Here is a 20,101-nt window from a genome sequence, read left to right on the forward strand (position 1 = left end):
CAGCGCAAATCTTAGCAGTGAGTTGAGCTTAAATGATCAGTGCAGGAGGAGTAGTGTCTCATAAGTGGAGAAAGAGGCCTTTTTTTTTCTAATAAGATATATTATAAAGTTTCTTATAATCAAATTTACTATGGATTTATGCAGTGATTCCTAAATTCATAGTGTCTTTGTGCACGTTATTATTTAGTACTCATGCAATAATGCCAAAGCACAGATAGTAGTTATAGGCCTAGCCTCTTATTACTTTTACATTCCTCATATTACCACGCAACTTTTTTTTTATCATGATATACAGTCTACAAAGTGAAGTTAAGTCACAGAAACAACTATCGGGTAGTAGTAAAGAAAACGAATTGTTAATATTCTGTTGAAAATTCCATATATATGCTGTGATTGGCGCATTGTGTAGCAATTGATGTGCAAAACAAAGGGTTAACCTAATTGTTGGCCATTATCATCCCCAGGCAGCATAACTTCCATTAATGGAACTCTGCGCAGTTAGCCACTAATGGTTTAATTATTTTTCATCTTAAGACAAATGAGTTGTGATTGTCCCTTTTTCCCTTTTAAGTCCATTCTGAACAGCTAGCACTCATTTAAATTGGAAGATTGCATAAGCCGTGCGTGATGCATTTTCCAAAAATAACTCTTTGGCAGTCTGCTGGGCTTTTTTACTTCCTTTGTGCCCGATTTGGCTGCCAATTGGTATCCGTATTCGCTCACAAAGCTGAACTCATAGATGCACCTGCAGCTTCTATTTGTAGAACCATTTGTGATTATGCAAAATTTTGAGTGGGCAACGATTTTTCTGCCACGTTCAGCTTGGTGCCTCCTTTTCAGACATCTTTTTTGATGTTTTCCAAAACGCTCTTGTGTAAATCTCCGCCTTTCCCAAATTCTCTTTGCATTCAGTCCGGCTCCCCCGCAATACATCATCTTGTCTCTTGCTCATACTTTTTAGATTACTTCAAAAACTAAAATGCCCACAGCTTCTGAAGTCGGCAGTAAACTGTACAAAAGACTAATGTGTGTGTATATATCAACTCCCGTAGTATCCAGAATAGATTTCTGGCCTAAGTTCCATTCATTAATTCTGATTATACATCATTTCAATTCAGTGGCTACTGAGACTCCTGCAGAATAGCCCTTTGTCATATATCCCTCACATCACGCTGCTTGTCTACCTGTCTTACTATCTGACTATTTAGCTTGGTACAGCAGTAAATTGTACATTTATAGTGTAAGGTGCGTATACACGGCGGCACGGCCCATGGGGAGAGTTACATTGGGAGGGAATGGCACAGACACAGTTTTCTACCAACAACACTAACTGGACTGGACTGTTTCAGAGTAACAGAACTTTGGAGGGTAGACCGACCGTTTTTAGCGAAAAAAGTATTTTTGGCGCAGAGGCACAGATTCTTGTATGGTTGCAGTTACCAGCTCACTGCCCCCTCACTGCCTGTAGTAATGTTGGTGTCTCTAAGCTATATATCTGTCGTAGGCATTGGCAGATTGGCCCTGGAAAAAATAAATAAAATTGAAACTGACAGAATACAGGCCAAAACAAGTAGGTGGAAACAACCGAAGTAGGCCGGGCCTGCAATACTGTAGTGCAGCGCAGAATACCGACCCAGCAGAACCAAATACCAAAGGACAGCACAAAATACTTCCGCCCTTATCACAGTATTCAACTGTATCACCATCATCAGGACAGTAATACAGTTGAGTTCAGGAAGGCACCTGCGGCCGTTGAGCATCAGATCATTATGTACCTGTCCTGCGGCCATCAAGAGGACTTGGGTGGCCCACTGGGCATCGGCCCACCGGGAAATTTCCCTTTAAGGTCTATGGTCAATCCACCCCTGGTTATAGGGAGTTAAATATGCTTTACTCTTCCCTGTTGCAGGGAGTGTTGTACTTTCACAGAGCCTTTGTAAGACCTGCAGTTATACCAGATTCCCTCCATCAGCTACCACATAGGGAAAGCGTCTATTGGATTGTCAACCCACAGCACCAACAGTCTCTGCTCCCTAAAACGAAGCTGTGGCTTAATGAACCAGCCTTTTCTGGCCTAAATAGGCATTGAGCCAGCATTCAACTCCTCCTCACCCATTGGATGGGAGGGACATTCCTTATATAAATCCTGCCACATGGGAAACATGACATCCTCACACCAATCTGGGTCAATTACTGAATTGGTCCTGACTCCCCACCAATCATGGCACCTGAGGCTCGACTTCTCCAGCACCATGTTGGTCAAGGTACTACCTGGTGCACTACAGAGCCACCATGCTTTCCAATAAAGTGCCATGGTCCAAATGTGCATCAGTGATAACCCCCCCAATCTAGAGGCACAGTACAGTATATATTTATATGAACATATATACAGCAGCTATACTATAATAAAACACATGTGCTTACTAGGGATTGTGCACTGCCTAAAAAGCAGGGTGCTGTCAGCAGTTTATATAGCAGATGTCAGAATCTAACCTGTACTCCAGCTATACATTCCTCCCAATTGGCAGTATGTGTTTAGCAATGAAGTGGGAAAAAATAAGGCTAGGAATGAAATCAGGAAAATATCCTAAAATAACTTTTTAGGAACTAGGCATACATTTAGACCTGTGTACAAATAATCACTAAATAGCAATAAAAGAAAATGAAAAAATTGCTCATTTAAAAAATCAAGAAAAATGAATCACCACTGATAATATGCAAACCTGCTATATTTCACTCGTAGGTCAGCAAAGACGCCCACATACAAGAATGTCTTGGGTCCCTCTGGTTTTGGGTATCCTTACTGCCTTAGTGACGGTTGTGGCTATGACCTTGATCTTTCTGCGGAAAAGAAGAAAAGAAACAAGATTTGGGTGAGAAAACAGTCAATGTAATGTATGAGAATGTGTAATTGATTTTTAAAAAGCCAATTTGTGATTACTAAGATATTTTTGGATAGATTGGTGTATGTTATATGCAGGATGCCCTCCATTATTTGACATCTAGTACAAATTGACCCTATACTTCTTCACTGTGGACCTTTATAAACCTTCCCAGGGCTTCCCCTGAGCACTGCTACTTAACAAACAAGGAACATAGTCAACCGGGGTTGGACTGACCACCAGAGTACTACAGGATCCTACAGTTCACCTAAGCTTTTACGCATTAGCTCATCAGACCTCAGAGGTCCATCAGAAGACCACAACATTTAGAGCTGACATTGGAACTAATCATTTGCCACTAGTTTATTTTTCCTTTTTCTTTTTCTTTTTTGGTTGATTAAGAACTAACCTATTAGAGCATACCTTATGTGTCTATGAAGATGACAACAATATTGCTGTTGGGGAGCCCAAGAAATCTTGGTTGGAACACTGTGGTCAACCTTCATTTATTGCAAGTGGGGAAGCTTCTTGTCCTCCAGTATAGAAGAATAGTGATTATCGATAGGACCAGCATAAGGACTGTTTTCAATGAAATTAATTATGGCAAAATTGGATGACTGTAACAAGATGATATTTTGTTTAAACCTGGAACTGGAGTATTATTACTAGGAAATGCAAATAATATATGGTTTATGTCTCACTTTTTGGCTGAATGCTTTGGCTGAATTTAGTGCGGCCTTCCAATATCTTTCTTTGCAGTTGTACAGCTATTTAGCATATGTTAATCAATTCTTAAAATATGTAACTATGTATCTCAAATAGACAATTCTGTTTTCTGTCTCTTTTCATTACTATTTTATAGACACATGTTTGGCTCAATGCTTGGTCGGGGTGGTCCAGTCATCCAGTTTACTGCAGCCAGGTCTTTTAACAGGAGGGGAACTGAGGTCTTGGAGGCTACATGTAAGTCAAGATGCATATTTTAGTGATCAGTATGTCATATATTTCTCTGTAATGGAGATATTGTAGCCTAAAATATTTGCAACAAATAAAGTCATGAATACTACTCAAAATACATTTTGGATAGAAAACATCTGCTGCAAACACCTTCATCTTCTACAAAGCCAGACTACTATGAGCACCAGTTCTGAGTTCTACAAAGCCATACTAGTCCTCATACTCATTAGTGTATTGTCAGCTGAACTCGCCGAGAATGGTAGGTTTGACAAACAACCTAATGTTTATGGGGAGCTCCAACTCTCCCCGACAGATGTCGGGGGAGAGAGAAGGATCAGGCAAAATTAATTTTTAAATGTGTAAGCCCAGCTTTATAAGACACCCATAGAAGTTTAAGGGCCTTACTGTATCTCCAAGTGCTTCCTGATTTAATATGTGCATTTCACCTACATAATGCCGTACCATACAGGAGCACCGTATGGCTGTTCTGCACTACATACTGTGTACAGTGCTGTGCTCTGGTGTGAAGCTTCTCTGTCTAATAATTATAATAGACTGAGTCTACAAACCATCAGTGATGTTATTAATATTTGCATAAAATTAATAAGTTTGTGTGTTTTTCCTCTGTTTATAGTGGATAGTATCGGCATTAGTGATGAGCTAAAATCCAAGCTTACAGATGTCCTCATTCAGCAGCAGCAATTTACTTTAGGGCGTACGCTGGGAAAAGGTAATGAGTAAAATTTGCTCTAATGTAATACGATATTGTTACTGATAGGATGCAGATGTCTTTCTTTGCAAATGAGATCTCTTCCAGGAGGAAGAAAACTGTCTCTAAGCGCCACCTGTAGGTGGATACCCTGTAAGTCAATGGGTGGCACTAGACATTTTTTTTTTTTTTTAGGATAGCTCATTTACAGACTTTTCCCAGGGAGCGTTGCCTGTAAGACTCCCTCCACCACCCGGATCTCCACAAGGAGAACCAGTGCCCCAAGAGTTAGGGGCCCTCTATGTTCATAGATTGATGCTGGTTATGATGTGTTTATATTTTTATTATATTTTTACCCACCGAAATGTCATAACCCATGTAACCCACAGGAGAGTTTGGCTCTGTCAGGGAAGCTCAGTTGAAGACAGAAGACGGGTCACTGCAGAAGGTTGCTGTGAAGATGCTGAAGAGTGAGTATACGATAATTCACATTAATTTTCATGCAGCATATCAGTTAAACGTTATTGAGCAATGTTTATTTTTTTACCATTTGGTGCACACGGTGGTACCCTTATCTTATCCATCATGCAATTAGGAAGATTAAATTAAGCTAAGGTGGCCATACAAGATTTTGATCAGGTCGAGAGTCAGTTTTCCGAAGGGAAAGATTTTTCACTTATAATAGAAAGAGGAAGAAGAAGACATCTGATAAACCAAGGTTTATCATTTACCGTAGTTTTCTGAGACATATGGCATCATATGGCAAGCTAAACATAATTTTTTGCCAGTTTTTTTTTGTGTTGCATCATTTATGTTCTGCTCCATCTCCTACTTGGTTTCGGGTCATTTCAGTATATAATTCAATTCTGCAAGTAGTGGGAACAGCAATGTCTGTCTTTCTAAAGGCCCCTTTACATTGCTCAATTGAGCAGACGATTGTCGGGAAGTAAATGTTCCAGTCCGAACAATCGCCTGCACGTCAGTGAAGAGGAGGGCTGTATTTACATGCAGCGATCACCTCCACAGTATTGAGAGGAGGGATGGCTAAAGCCATAGCTAATCCCCAGACAGAATCATTGTTTGCCGGCAGTAGAGTGCTGTTCAGACGGCATGATCTGCTGCCAGCAAACGATGATTTAGGTAACTGCACCAACGATCCAATTACCCCATGAACAAGCTTTTCGCTCGTTTATCGGGTAATTGGCGGCCCCTTTACACTGGCGGATTGATACATTTTTAATTACATGCAATTACGAAAGAATTCTGATCCAGATCTATGGGACAACCCCTTTATGATACAGCCAGGTCCATAAATATTGGGACATCAACACAATTCTAAAATTTTTGGCTCTATACACCACCACAATGGATTTGAAATGAAACAAACAATATGTGCTTTAACTGCAGACTGTCAGCTTTAATTTGAGGGTATTTACATCCAAATCAGGTGAACGGTGTAGGAATTACAACAGTTTGCATATGTGCCTCCCACTTGTTAAGGGGTCAAAAGTAATGGGACAGAATAATAATCATAAATCAAACTTTCACTTTTTAATATTTGGTTGCAAATCCTTTGCAGTCAATTACAGCCTAAAATCTGGAACGCATAGACATCACCAGACACTGGGTTTCATCCCTGGTGATGCTCTACCAGGCCTCTACTGCAACTGTCTTCAGTTCCTGCTTGTTATTGGGGCATTTTCCCTTAAGTTTTGTTTTTAGCAAGTGAAATGCATGCTCAATCGGATTCAGGTCAGGTGATTGACTTGGCCATTGCATAACATTCCACTTCTTTTCCTTAAAAAACTCTTTGGTTGCTTTTGCAGTATGCTTTGGGTCATTGTCCATCTGCACTGTGAAGCGCCGTCCAATGAGTTCTGAAGCATTTGGCTGAATATGAGCAGATAATATTGCCCGAAACACTTCAGAATTCATCCTGCTGCTTTTATTAGCAGTCACATCATCAATAAATACAAGAGAACCAGTTCCATTGGCAGCCATACATGCCCACGCCATGACACTACCACCATCATGCTTCACTGATGAGGTGGTATGCTTAGGATCATGAGCAGTTCCTTCTCCATACTCTTCTCTTCCCATCACTCTGGTACAAGTTGATCTTGGTCTTGTCTGTCCATAGGATGTTGTTTCAGAACTGTGAAGGCTTTTTTAGATGTCGTTTGGTAAACTCTAATCTGGCCTTCCTGTTTTTGAGGCTCACCAATGGTTTACATCTTGTGGTGAACCCTCTGTATTCACTCTGGTGAAGTCTTCTCTTGATTGTTGACTTTGACACACATACACCTACCTCCTGGAGAGTGTTCATTGATCTGGACAACTGTTGTGAAGGGTGTTTATCTTCACCAGGGAAATAATTATTCAGGTCATCCACCACAGTTGTTTTCCATGGTCTTCCGGGTCTTTTGGTGTTGCTGAGCTCACCGATGCGTTCCTTCTTTTTAAGAATGCTTCCAAACAAGTTGTTTTGGCCACTGCCTAATGTTTTTGCTATCTCTCTGATGGGTTTGTTGTGTTTTTTCAGCCTAATGATGGCTTGCTTCACTGATAGTGACAGCTCTTTGGATCTCATCTTGAGGTTGACAGCAACAGATTTCAAATGCAAATAGCGCACTTGAAATTAACTCTGGACCTTTTATCTGCTCAGTGTAATTGGGATAATGAGGGAATAACACACACCTGGCCATGGAACAGCTGAGAAGCCAATTGTCCCATTACTTTTGGTCTCTTAACAAGTGGGAGGCACATATGCAAACTGTTGTAATTCCTACAGCGTTCACCTGATTTGGATGTAAATACCCTCAAATTAAAGCTGACAGTCTGCAGGTAAAGCACATCTTGTTCTTTTAATTTCAAATCCATTGTGGTGGTGTATAGAGCCAAACATGTTAGAATTGTGTCAATGTCCCAATATGTATGGACCTGACTGTATAATCCAAACAGTAAAGATGAGCAAATCTGTGAACATTTGCTTTACGGTCTTTTACCCAATAAATTAATTCTATATTGCAGAGCAATATATATCCTTGGCTGAAATACAAATCTGTTTTAGGGCATTTCAGCCTCTATTGTTTTCTATGATGGTTCTACACCTCTGTAACAGGAAATCTGCTTGTCTTCAAAGCAGATTTCCAAATATTTGCTCATATCTACTAACCAGCAGTATAGAGTGTATGTAAGACAGTTTTGCCCCTTCCATCCTACGTCAAAATCAGCTGCTTGCCACATCATCTTCCCATTACCCTCTATACTGCCGCAGGCATGAAAATGAGCAGCAGAAGACTGACAGCCATCATGAAGTGGTCTTTAATGCCTCTTTCACACGAGCGTGACGGATGGGTCCGGATGCGTTCAGGGTGCGTTCCATGAATTTCGCACTATTTTGTAAGTTTAGTCATTTTTGTCTGTGATTGCGTTCAGTTTTTTCCTCGCGGGTGCAATGCGTTTTGATGCACCCGCGAAAAAACTGAAGGTTTACAAACAACATCTCCTAGCAACCATCAGTGAAAAACGCATTACATCCGCACTTGCTTCCGATAGCAATGCGTTATTCACTGAAGCCCCATTCACTTCTATGGGGCCAGGGCTGCGTAAAAAATGCAGAATATAGAACATGCTGCGTTTTTCATGCAAAACAGAACTGATGCGTGAAAAAACAACACTCATGTACACAGACCCATTGAAATGAATGGGTCAGGATTCAGTACGGGTGCTATGCGTCCACGTCACGCATTGAACCCGTGCGGAAAACTCGCTCGTGTGAAAGGGGCCTAAGGGAGGTCTTTAAATCACTGCTGGCTTCTACATCACAAGAACCTTGTTAGAAGTAATTCTAATAGACAAACCGATTCAGTTCCAGCGCAGATAAAATGAGCCTTCTGGATGCTAATTTCAGAGCTTGTTCCTCCGCACTTTGCCTTTTATAACATTCTCCTCTCTCCTGCCAGCGGAAATTTTCTGCTCCAGTGATATTGAAGAATTCTTGAGAGAAGCTGCTTTTATGAAGGAGTTTGACCATCCAAACGTCTGCAAATTAATAGGTAAAATTGTTTGACGTTACCTCCTGTGTTACTTGCGCTGTCAGTTCGGCATTGTTATAGGTTGCCTTTTTTATTTAAAATAATCTTAAGAAAAATCGCTTTGCAGTCATAGTTCTCTTCAATATTCTCCCCATCCCCCCTGCAAAGAGGGAGAAAAATGGGTCTAAAGGACGAAATAATGTTCCCTAACTGCCTATCCCAGTAGGCATGCAATTCTCTCTATAGGTTGCCTTTTAGTATATGCTTAAAAAATTCTAATATTTGACAAATTAGATTCTATTCCATATTTTGGTCGCAACTCATCATAGATACTGTATATAAAATAGCCATTGAAGATAGCCAGTGCAATGAAATGTATCCCTAACCCCTAATGCTGCTCCTGCGTCTCACCCTAAGCAAATTGAAGCTGTCCTAGCATATGCTAACGCGTTTTTGGGCTGCTTTATTGCTTCTAGACATCACTCTGAAGGAAGCAGCATCATTGATTACTTTTTGGCATCTTCTGCTATCTCATAGATAATTGTGAGACGACCACAGAAAATCTGGGATTTCCAGCCACCGTTTTGCAGAATGAAAAGTCTGTATAAAGTGGTCCTTTAAATCTGACTAAATATTCTAATCAGATTGACTTTGATCTGAATTGACTCTTGCCGATAATTGCCGATTATCATGTAAGTTTTTTAAATCGAGCTAACTGCGCGATTATTGAGCAGTGTAAAAGCAATGAACGATATAGCGACAACTGACAATTTGTAAGTTTCTTGTTGGTTCGATCGTTTGTGTGGGCACAAAAAATCATCGTTGGACGTTAACGATTTTGTGTAAAAACAGGAATCGATAACTGCACGCCACTCAAATTTTTAGCTTTGTGTAAATGCAACTGTCTGCTCTACAAACTATGGAATATGTGATCGAAATTACAATTTTGTGAACGATAATCGTAGCGATCATCACCTCGTGTAGAGGCATCTTTAGTATTTTGTGTCAGATTTGTAGCGATGCTAAAGGTGCCTTTACATGAGGCGATGATCAGTACGATTGAGCAACGAACGAGTCGTTTCTTGGTGTAGTAAACGCTTCAACAATGATCATTCAGATGGGCCGCTTATCGTTCACAAAATCGTAATTTCAATCACATATTCCATAGTTTGTAGAGCAGACAGTTGCATTTACACAAAGCTAAATTTCAGTGGCGTGCAGTTATCGATTCCTGTTTTTACACAAAATCGTTAACGTCCAACTATGATTTTTGTGCCCACACAAACGATCGAATCATTGAGAAATCTACCTATTGTCAGTTGTTGCTCTATTGTTCATTGCTTTTACACTGCTTGATAATTGTGCATTTAGCAATAATTTACACGGTAATCTGCTTGTGTGAAGGTACCTTAAAGGGGTTTTCTCACTTCAGCAAATATCAGTTATTCTGTAGAGGAAGTTAATACAAGCCACTTACTAATGTACTGTGACTGTCCATATTGTTTCCTTTACTGGCTGGATACATTTTTCCATCGCATTAAACACTGCTTCGTTCCCATGGTTACGACCACCCTGCAATCCATCAGTGGTGGTCGTGCTTGCACTCTGTAGAAAAAAAGATCTGGCCTATTTGGTGGCTGGGTCCGGGAGCACACATAGGCTTATTGATTTTATCCTATAGTGTGCAAACACGACCACTACTGATGGATTGCAAGGTGGTCGTAACCATGGAAATGAGCAGTGCATAATGTGATCGAAAAATGAATCCAGACAGCAAAGGAGGCAAAATGGATAATAACAATACATTAGTAAGTGGCTTGTATTAACTTCCTCTACATAATAAATTCTATTTGCTGAAGTGAGAAAACCCCTTTAAGGGTCCTTCCTTCCCGGTAATCGCCTTCTCCCTACTGGTGGAAACCGCTGCTATTGAATCCAGCGATCTCCTCCATAGTATGGGGCGGAGCAATAATGCCATCACTTGTCCACATACTTAATCATTGTTTGCCGGCAGCAGAGCTTGATTACATGTCACAATCTGCCAGCGAACAAACGAGGACTTTTAAACATGCTAAAAGATTCCAATTACAAACTTGTCCATCGGGAAACCGAGGCAGCATTACACTGCCAGATCATCGCTAACAAGTGTTCATATGAGCGCTCGTTGGTGATGATCTGCACGATTATCTTCAGGTGTAATAGTGCCCTGCCGAGCACCGATGCATGATAACGCATCCATCAGTGGTCGTATGCATCGGTCCGATTACACAGGCTGATGCAAACTGAATGCAGAAGGAACAAGTTGTTCCTCATTCTGTTCTATTCATTATCGGCAGCACTTTCCTGAATACACAGCGTTTCCTTGTTGATTGGAAGCCAATTATCGGGATTGAGTGTTCCTATGAACGCTTGTTACCGATAATTTGATCGATTTATCGTACGATTTTATAGGGTTTTAAAATGTTTTGCGTGCTCCATTATTATTATTTATTATTAAAGCGCCATTCATTCCATAGCGCTGTACATATGATAAGGAGTAGTGCATACATAATACAGACAATTGCACTAATCCTAAACAAAACGAGTTACAGACTGGTACAGAAGGACAGAGGGCCCTGCCTGTGAGGGCTTACAATCTACATGGTGTGGGAGAAGGGCTTTATGTAGCCCTTTAATCTAGGACTACAACTGATTTCCAGAATGAGACTCCACCTGTACTAGTGATATAGATGGGCTGTATACAGACATACCTTGCATAGCTTTGACCTGTAAATGAAAACTACACGTCAACAAGGAAGTCTTCTGCATACTGTTGTAGAGACTTTAGTTGATGTGTTCGCTAGCCTGAGGGAGATTCCACAGCTGCAGAGAGACAAGGGTTTGCGGATGATTGACTAAAAATGTTGATCAGTGCAGAGACTATGCTATGTTTTTATGCTGTTTTAGAAGTTGATAGATCTTCTTTCTTCTATATGGGCCTGTATCTGTTTACATGGCTGCACAGATTAAAAATTGTCCAGCTTTAGAGACCCCCGGTGGTCAGCAGTAATGGCTGAAAAAAGCTATGTACGGCTGCAGGGGAAAATAACATGCCTGCCAACCACGTAAAGCATGGGTGGACTGGGTCCAACAGAGCATTCTTTACTGGAGTCCCCCATGCTGTCTATGCTTGAATCTTTCAAAAATCCATAATAAGAGTACTGGGTAGCCCCCCCCCCCCCCCCTACACATTGTATGTATGAATATTGTTTTAGTTTATACATTGCTGTTTTTATTATTGTGTACCCATTTTAGACCAGACACTATCTGTAGCCATTGTGTTTGCAGTGTAATACATAGTAAAACATATTGTTACATAAGTGGCGTTGTGTAAGGCGTTTCTTATATATCAAAGCGGATTAAATTCAATGCATGTCAAGAGTTACTAAGCTTGTCGGCACTATGCGATGCTTGTCAAGCTTTTCTAACTCTTCAGTTGACGCAACAGACTTTACACTTTTTCTTCATTTATCCGGATTATTCACTAGCAGTCTGTGAATTCTCCTCACTTAAATGTCCATAGAAATAGCCATTGGTGTTCTAATTAGATGATTTATGCTCACGTTTATTACTTCTATAACATTTAGTCATACATCTATGCATTTTATTGTGATTAATGAGGAAAAGCTGGGCCTTCCCCCAGATTGTCCCTTCTGCTGTATTTTCATTTAAAGAGGTTCTCTTGGAAATTGATATTGATGACCTATCCTCAGGATATATGAGATCAGTAGGGGTCCGACTACAAACACCACCACGATCAGCTGTTTCAGGAAGCCGCAGCGATCACCGGAGCTTCAGTGAGCACTGCAGCCTCCAGGCAGCTTTCTGAGAACAGCACCATACATTGGATAGCGGCTGTGTTTGGTATGGCAGCTCAGCCCTTTTGACTTGAATGGGACTGGGTTGCAACTAGGCCATGTGACCGATATGCGGTGATTTCACTGGCCTAGAAAGTGGGGGTCCCAGGAGTTGCACCCCCATCAATCTGATTTTAATGAACTATCCTAAGGATAGGCCGTCAATATCTAATTCTGAGATAGCCCTTTTAAGTATTTACTGTCACCAGGTATTAAAGAGCAATAAAAAAGAGCACTTAGAACAATGGTTACAGCAATAAGATCTACACAGGCTCTGGAAGAAGTGTTGGTGCAAGAGCTGTGTATCAGGACCTTCACAAATTGGGTTTCCATGGTCAATCAGCCGCCTAAAAGCATCACAAACACAGCATGGCACTTCTACAAAGCCAGTATGACCAGCACTCCCCAGTGAACACTGATTGGAAGCCAGATTAAATCGCCCATCATACGTCCCCAACATTACTTCTTGTCTGAATGGACACAAAACTTTACAGCCTTGTTCCAAAATTTGTGGCGAGCCATCAAAGAAGAATGGAGGATGCTATTTTGGCTAAAGACATAGAGGGTCATTTATTAACATATATACACCGGTTTTCTGGCAGGTTATTTGCGCTGCAATCTGCGGCAGGTCTAAAAAAGGGGACGTGGTGGGGAAGGGGACAGGACGGCCCCTCTCATTCATCATTTACTACCCCTGTTTTAGGCGCAGAAAATGGTCTAAATTTAAGCCAGCACAGAAGCCGTCTTCCATTTAGACCAGCAGTGGATGCATCAAAGTTATGTCGAGGCTGGCGCCTCTTCATAACTTTGGCTAATCCACCGCCAGTGCACGGGGTTATAAAGACCGGCGTCTAAAATACCAGACTTAATTAATGACCCCCATATTGTTTAATATTCCAGGTAGCCTCATGATTTTCATGAAATCCAATTCTGGTCCATTTGAAATACCCATTGATCACTATTGGATTTTCCCATCAGTTTAGTCCTAGGTTTTATGTATTAAATGTAAATGTTCATACACATTAGATTAGTGTTGGCCAAACGGTTCCAAACCCACCGATTTTGGCCTCCTAACTTCACCAAAGGCAGATGTTGGGGTTGAGAGGGACCGGGCAGTTGAATTTCAAAATGCCTGATAAATTTGTTCTCAGGGGAGATGTTACCTCTAGAAGAGTCTGATTTTAAAGAAATGTTGAACTTCATTATGAGATCAATAAAATGTCATTACAAAGTCCTTTAATGGTAAATACACTGTAATGAGCAAAACTACATAAGTTCAACTCAACCACAGACTCAATCTCTGGTTGACCCGGATATCTGCTTTCAGGAGTCGGGAGGCACCTGTCTGGTTGACGCACATTACTTTGCGCGAGAGATAGAACACAAGTTTTCTGGGACACATTAATATGATTTTTTTTTATAATATTTTTTCAACTTAGGAGTGAGTTTGAGAAGTCGTACCAAGGGAAGACTGCCAGTTCCAATGGTGATCCTGCCATTTATGAAGCATGGTGATCTGCACACCTTCCTACTGATGTCACGCATCGGGGAAGAGCCCATTGTAAGTCTATGGAAGTCCTTCTTATCTGTAGCCCAGTCCTCCTTTTGTTATACACTGTTGACCCTGGAAACATAGTCAATAAATTGTATTTTATGTATTATTTCTTCATCCTTAGTAAGGCTAAACATATAGACATACTGGTCCAGAGTTACTAATGCTCCTGCGTCAAAAATCTGTCTACAAAAGTGGCACAATTTGATGCATCTATTGTTTCTACATGTTTTTCTTACATGCTCGATGAGGGGGCAGGGCTTAGTGGAAAGTGGACGGAGCTTCACTGGAAGGGTAGGGGTCTAAGATGCACCATTTTGCGCCAACATTTTAGCTGAAGTTAGTCGGTATAGAATAAGTGAAAAATGTCTAGCTCTGCTCCACATTTATCATCCAACCTGAGCCCCTGTAATAAATCTGGTACCGGTCTAGACATCGGGTCTAAGCTTACGCCATCTTTAGGATTAGTAGATCTGGGCAACTGTCTTTGAAACAGCTCTGTGTTAGAACATCCCTATTCCATCTTCAAGTACAATGTTACGTCTGACTGTCTGGAAGTGTTATCCGATTCAATTTTAACTTTACTTTTGGCTGAGGTCGGCAGTCCTAAAGATTCCTGTTCTCTAGAACAGTGAATTGACTTGTAAATTGGCCTAACTATTTGTGGTGGAACAGAACTCATTTGTAGACTCGGCGTGAAGCGGTCTCCACTGCTTCAGGCTTGTTTGCTCTTAAACTAATATTGCATTTGTTGGTAGCTTTTGCCCCATGCTGTTTTTCTGATACTAAGATAAGTTAACCTGATCTCTAAATATAATTGTAAACATTTCTACTGCTGATACGTCACGTGGTTGGTTGTGTAAGTGACAAATACTTTTGAAGTGTATGCTTTCAAAAAGGGATGACCAGAAATGTATACATATGCTAAAATTCAAAGATAAGATTTAGCAGCTAAATTTACTTTGAGCTATGCATACAAAAAAAATGTGTCTTTAATTTAGTAAATTGGTAAAAAAAAAATTAGAAAGCGCTCCTTCCCGACCGTCGGCTGCTCGTTAAGTGGAGGTGAAGCTCTGCATTTACATGCAACCATCACCTCCACAGTAAGAGAATAGCAATCTCTCATCCTCATACATCTGCATTGTTTTTTGGGCAGCAGAGTGCTAAGAAACAATCATTTAGGAGCCTGCACGAACCACAGTTTCACCTGATGAACAAGCGTTCCGCTTGTTTATCGGGTGATTGGCCGCACCTTTACAATTATCTAGCTCTCTAAATCCACCTTTATATTTGATCCATGTGTCTCTATTGAACTGTAAATGAGCTCTTATCCAGGAGGACAAAAGCTGGCTCTCTAGTGCCACCTGTTGGATGGCTACCCCACAAGTTACTGCCTGCCCCTTTAAACGGCCTTGGTACAATGACTTGGAATATAAGCCAAAACCAGAATCTTTTCCATAAGAAAGACACCCAGCTGCAGACGGATGTTTGTGGTTTTTTCCCCCGACATCAGTGGAGACGCCTTTGGTGTGGATCTGTAGGGATTAAATTTCTCCTTGTGGGGACCGCCAAGTTGCTGTAGGGCGTTTCTTACTGTTTGTAGGGATTGTAGGCAGCTTTGCTGCGTTAAGCAATGATAGTAAATAAGAATTGTGTATTACATGTGCTTATGTGCATAGTTTTATAGGCCATCATGTGCATTCTGTACGCCTTTATGTCTTTGAGCATTTAGTCTTCATTGTGTATTTATTCACAGACCCTGCCCATCCAAACCTTAGTCCGGTTCATGATTGACATCTGCAGTGGAATGGAGTATCTCAGCTCGAAAAGTTTTATACACAGGGATCTCGCCACTCGCAACTGCATGTGAGTACCTATGTTTAAGGCTAGACCTCCGGTCACCCAAGTCTAGGGCAGTAGAATCTGGATGGTAGAGGTGTTGTTTGTGTGTTACCACCTACACAAAAACAGCACCCAATCCAACCCCCCAAAAAAGTATTCTCTAATCATCATGAACCCTACAAAAACTACAAGCAGAGATCATGGATATATGATGGTAACACAAAATACGACCCTGAATTGTTCATATAAACGTACGGTGAGATTTATCAAGACCAGTGTTTTACATGCCAGTCTTAATCTCTCCCCTGCTTGCGCTACAATTACTGCATGCCTCTTAATGTTGTTGGCGCATCTGTGCAGGTCCATGCAAGTGGAGATCTACTCCAGCAAGGGCGCTGGTGTAGTTCTATGCTATAATCTATGCCTGTTTCCTGGTGTAGATTATAATATATGTGACAGTCCACCTACTATGACCCTACATCACTTGCTACTTTGAAATGGGGTGAGGGACGCCTGAAACCCCCAAAAAGTTGCACAATTTTGCACAACTACAGCGCGTGCCACAATCTGCAACTTGATAAACTTTTCCTATAATCTTTATTGAGACATTATTGTACAAAATAGCCATCACAATACTAAAACACCCTAAAAACACTTAAAAACGAATGTAGAGGTAGTGGCCAGGATATATCGTGTATGATCGTGAATAAACAATAATATGCCCCAAACTAGATCGATGACGCCATAGCCATAAAAATCTGTGATTAATATCCCAAATTTGCAACCAGCACAACGTTCAAAACCCCAAGTGGGGATCAAATCATACAATGCCAACCCAGTTGGGATATGATTCTCCAGTAGAGCACCCACCACCTTCGTATGTATGTTGCCTGCATGAAATATATTCTGCAAAAGTGAACACCGATTAGCATTTATTTGGGAATGTGATACACAAAGAATATAGTGCAATTGTATTACATGATATTCTATGTTCTGGGATCGCAGATGTATAAAGAAATGGGGCTGTCAGATGTGTCTTATAGATTAGAAAGGCAAATATGGAAAATTGCATGGCAGCCCTTCATATAGAAAACCCTTGGTTGTGGCTTTTACATGCATTTTTAACACTGTGGTTTCCCCCTCTGAAGTCTATGGGGTAATGCTGGCAGCAGGATGACAGTGCAGGGGCGACCATAGCATGCCCTGATACCCAGGCGTTTTTTTAGCTGCACTCTGATTGCTGACAAAAATGACTGTACGTTATTGTAACCCCAAAAAGCTGCAAATCAATAAAGGCACCCTAATACAGTCAACACAGATTACACACATTTGCGGAGAGTCATTGGTGCTTTATATTCCTCCAACCCAAAATACATTAGTCTGTAGCCTAAATTGGAGTATACATAATGGTAGATAAGTAGGTTTATTGCATTGTATGTTGTAGGTTTCAGTGCATTCTGAAAACGCCAGTGCCATTAAGTCATTATATCATTCCCCCATGCATACCTCTTTTTTAAACGCCATTGCACCTTAACATAAGCGTAAGTAGCGTTTGGACGCCGCCTTAACCACTTTCCTGAAAAGGGTGTGTGGTCAAGGTGGGGAGCAGCGTTACCAGCATCAGTTTTTTGGTGTCAAAGAAGACTAAAATTTACAGCAGCTCCGATTTCAGTGTCGGCAATAGGCTTATACGAATATATGAAGAGGCGGGAGCACAGAGGATGTCATAGACCAGCGTTAAATTCCCCCCCAATAATTTTTTTATTATATTATTATATACAAGAAAATGAGTATAGATAAGAATATAAGAACATTAGTAGAGCACACATGGCTTGTACTGTAATTCTACATTTCGAGACCTTTGTATTATAAAATGAATGTTAAGATTGCATTCAGAACTGATGTACTAATTTATTCCCCTGCAGAGCTGATAGCATATGGGGGGGTTGTGTAGCGCAGTAAATCAATGCGCCTGAAGATAAAAATATAATATTTGTTGCCTGAAGCAGAGTAAATGTAGGACCATATTTACTGAAATGTGGTATACCATAAGGCACCATATGGCAGCTGATCTGTACGGGTCTAGATTTATGTTGTGTTTTATGCATATGTATGAGGCTGTGCAGCCTTGATGTATAGATCTGTCGCTAATAGAAAAACAATGTAGGAGCCTTGTGATCGTCGATCCCTACAGAGGAAAGAAGATTACTGTTGTCCATTTTCCATGGTGTCGAGATTTGTGCGTATGAAAGACATAATGTCGATGGGAAATGAGGCACAAGTGGCATTTCAGAAGACACCAATCTCTTGTCTGAGACAAGTTGGCACAGGGAAGCATGCCATGCTGATGACTAGAACAGCAAATGTTCGATGAGGAGCTGAGAGAGAGAGAGGAAATTGGCTTCTTCGACGCCAGCAAAGTCATTAACCCTCATTTTATAGCTGGTGCCTGAAGCCATGCAGTGCAGAAAGCCCCAGCATAAAGAGCTGAAGCCACAACCATGTCCAGACCAGCCAATTTGCTTGGACCATGGTCCAAGTCCTCAGCCGTCTTCTGTATCACAGCAAGAGAGGACTCCAAGAACAATATTGGCTAAACCTAATTGCGTGTTGTGGCCGACAGATCTCCACAAGGCTGAAAATTTTATAGGGGGATCCAACTAAGATCAGGAAAAAACTGGCGGCTACATATTCTGCAGTGTTGTACACAGACTTCACTCTGACAGTCCCTGTTTCCAGAGGGCTTACTGTCTAATTCCCCATCTTTTATATACACACACTTGAGCCAATTTAACTGGAGGGCAAATAATTGAACAGAGTGTAAGGGTCCATTCACATGTCCGCATGAATGGGTCCGCATCTGTTCTGCAATTTTTCGGAACGGATGCGGACCCATTAATTTCAATGGGGCCACAAAAGATGCGGACAGCACACCATGTACTGTCCGTATCCGCACTTACGTTCTGTGGCCCCGCAAAAAAGATAGAGCATTATCCTATTCTTGTCCGCAGCCCCGGACAAGAATAGGCATTTCTATCATAGTGCCGGCCATGTGCGGTCTGCAAAATGCGGAACGCACATGGCTGGTGTCCAATTTGCAGACCGCAAAACACTTGCGGACGTGTGAATGGACTCTGAGAGGAAAGCCAATAACTCATAGAAAACCAATAGAAGAAAAACATGGAAACGTCATGCAGATCTTATAAGAGAAACCCTCTGGGCCATTCGTACTGTTGTAGTTTGTGCATCCTGTAAATAAGACTCTGTTCACATCTGCCTTGCGATTTCAGTTATGAATGGAAAGCACAACAGATCCCTGACGGACAATGGCATTTTGCGGGTTCCAGATCAAAAAGGTGTATGTATGCAAAAATGGTAAAAACTACAGCTCGTCCAATTTAGTTTTTATATAATTATAATAATACATGCAGTTTCATTGTCACGTGCGTCGTGCAAATGCCACAGGGGGGCCCACTGAGACTTTATCGCCCAAGGGCCCACATGAACCTGGAGCCCGCCCTGTGTAAACCAATCACTTGGGTTTGTTCCCATCCTGTATGTAGCACTTCCTGTTGCCGTACCCAACCAAACCCATGATGCACTTTACCTTTCTTTGCCACAGCTCCAGCCCCGCCCCTAACCACGCCCATCTAGTAGTTTATAGCTCCTCCCACCCACCTATTTACATTGACATTTTACAATCACTGCCCTGCCTATGGGCATAACAGCAAAGGAAATGAGAGAGAGCTGCATGGACACGGTCATGCCACTTCAGCTGCTGTGAAACTACAACTCCCAGCATGCACACTTGCTCCGCTGTTCTTGCAACTCCCATAGACGTGAAAGAAGTATTCTGGGATTGCCAGGGTTGCTGATCCCTCGGATAGGTCATCACTTAGTAAAAGATGGACAACTCCTTTAAGTGCCATTTACATGCAGCAGTCATTGCCATAAAGTTTTTATTTTCCGGCAGCACATCGCTGTTTACATTGGGCAACGCGCTGCCAACAAATGATTTTTGGTGCAGTATAAAAGATGCAGTCGCCCGACAAATGAGCCTTGTTGGGTAACGGCTCCAACTTATTCCAAAGTGTTGCTTAGCAAATGAAAATCTTCATAATTAATCATTTTAATAGGAAATGGGGGCCAAATAAAAGGGACTATTCTTGGGTGAGTCAAATTGACATAAGCTCCGTGCAGTTGGAATAGGGTCTTATTTAGGTGAT

At 41.4% G+C, this 20,101-nt stretch overlaps 1 protein-coding gene across 1 annotated transcript in view; it reads left to right on the forward strand.

Moving 5' to 3' along the window:
- The window catches only part of TYRO3 (TYRO3 protein tyrosine kinase), a 147,129-nt gene that overhangs the window by 103,186 nt on the left and 23,842 nt on the right, over positions 1-20,101 (forward strand). Inside the window, exons 10-16 of the mRNA XM_044271805.1 lie at positions 2,744-2,873; positions 3,745-3,845; positions 4,474-4,569; positions 4,938-5,018; positions 8,514-8,606; positions 13,921-14,042; positions 15,790-15,899. Of these exons, the coding sequence (XP_044127740.1) occupies positions 2,744-2,873; positions 3,745-3,845; positions 4,474-4,569; positions 4,938-5,018; positions 8,514-8,606; positions 13,921-14,042; positions 15,790-15,899 (733 nt within the window). The remainder of the gene's footprint in view (positions 1-2,743; positions 2,874-3,744; positions 3,846-4,473; positions 4,570-4,937; positions 5,019-8,513; positions 8,607-13,920; positions 14,043-15,789; positions 15,900-20,101) is intronic.

This window comes from Bufo gargarizans, chromosome 11, assembly GCF_014858855.1.
Source record: "Bufo gargarizans isolate SCDJY-AF-19 chromosome 11, ASM1485885v1, whole genome shotgun sequence".
Taxonomy (NCBI): Eukaryota; Metazoa; Chordata; class Amphibia; order Anura; family Bufonidae; genus Bufo; species Bufo gargarizans.